Source organism: Phalaenopsis equestris, unplaced genomic scaffold (assembly GCF_001263595.1).
Source record: "Phalaenopsis equestris unplaced genomic scaffold, ASM126359v1 Scaffold235833, whole genome shotgun sequence".
NCBI classification, from domain to species: Eukaryota; Viridiplantae; Streptophyta; class Magnoliopsida; order Asparagales; family Orchidaceae; genus Phalaenopsis; species Phalaenopsis equestris.
This window is the reverse complement of record NW_018253690.1, coordinates 8,413-9,393: the sequence shown is the minus strand read 5'-3', so window position 1 is coordinate 9,393 and position 981 is coordinate 8,413. Positions and strand designations below refer to the sequence as shown.

Genomic DNA, 981 nt, shown 5'->3' with positions numbered 1-981 from the left:
GGGAAAGATTTGGGACATTTCGGAGATGTCTCACCGGTTGGAGAGGATACTGAATATCTTATTCCTGGTGCAATTGTTCGCATTCTTTCGGGTCCATTTGCACAGTTTACAGGCCGGCTTACGGATATAGATTATTCTAATACAAAAGTAAATCTTAATCAACTTTTAATTCTTCATTTTAGTAAAAATCAAATGGTTTACACGCACACACTTATAGATATGCACGATAGAATCATCTACTATATTAAGTTTGTGTTAACCGTTAATTTTACAGAAATGAAGTTTATAATTCACCTTTCCTTTTGAATTTATAAGACGTGTTGGTGATTCTAAAGTAACTAACATCATGGTGCAGGCTATAGTAGGGTTTATGCTATTTGGCAAAGAGAGTTATGTGGATCTGGAGCTTGAGCAAATTGCTGCAGAGAATAATGACAGTAATATTCTCTCCTTTTACACTAGTTTATAGCATGAATTTAGTTCTTTGTGAAAGTCAGTCAGATTTGCATTAATTTGATCGTCTACATATCATGTCTATGCGCTGGAATGCGGAACATGAGTAGTTTTTTGGAATTGAATGATTCTAATCCTGCGTGGTGTGGGAGCAAATATAACTATATATATTCTATATGGATTAAAACAATTATTAGTTTCCCTGTCATGTTTTGATTCTTTGCTATTTTAGTTGAGCTGCCTCAAAACAACATATTTTAGTAGAGAAATTGGTTGACATGATAGGTTAGAATGTGGAATTAAATGATTGTCCTCTCATTAAACAAGAAAGAAATCAAATACTAGGATTGCTTGGTATGATCATTTGATATGATGAACTCGGTGAGAAAGAATAAGTAATTAGTACTACTTTTTGTAATAGTTTTAAGGACCAGCTTATGGAGGATTGAAATGTTGTAACCTGTCATACAACTACTCGGCTAGAGAAGTTTATCATATACATACATACATACATACATGTACATACAT

General features: G+C 33.3%; 1 protein-coding gene across 1 annotated transcript in view; it reads left to right on the top strand.

Annotated features, from left to right (window-relative positions):
- Positions 1–616, top strand: part of LOC110039199 — a 2,018-nt gene extending 1,402 nt beyond the window's left edge. Inside the window, exons 3-4 of the mRNA XM_020744187.1 lie at positions 1–147; positions 356–616. The exon at positions 1–147 is cut by the window's left edge and continues 199 nt beyond it. Of these exons, the coding sequence (XP_020599846.1) occupies positions 1–147; positions 356–469 (261 nt within the window). The 3' untranslated portion in view covers positions 470–616. The remainder of the gene's footprint in view (positions 148–355) is intronic.
- The last annotated feature ends 365 nt before the right edge of the window (positions 617–981 follow it).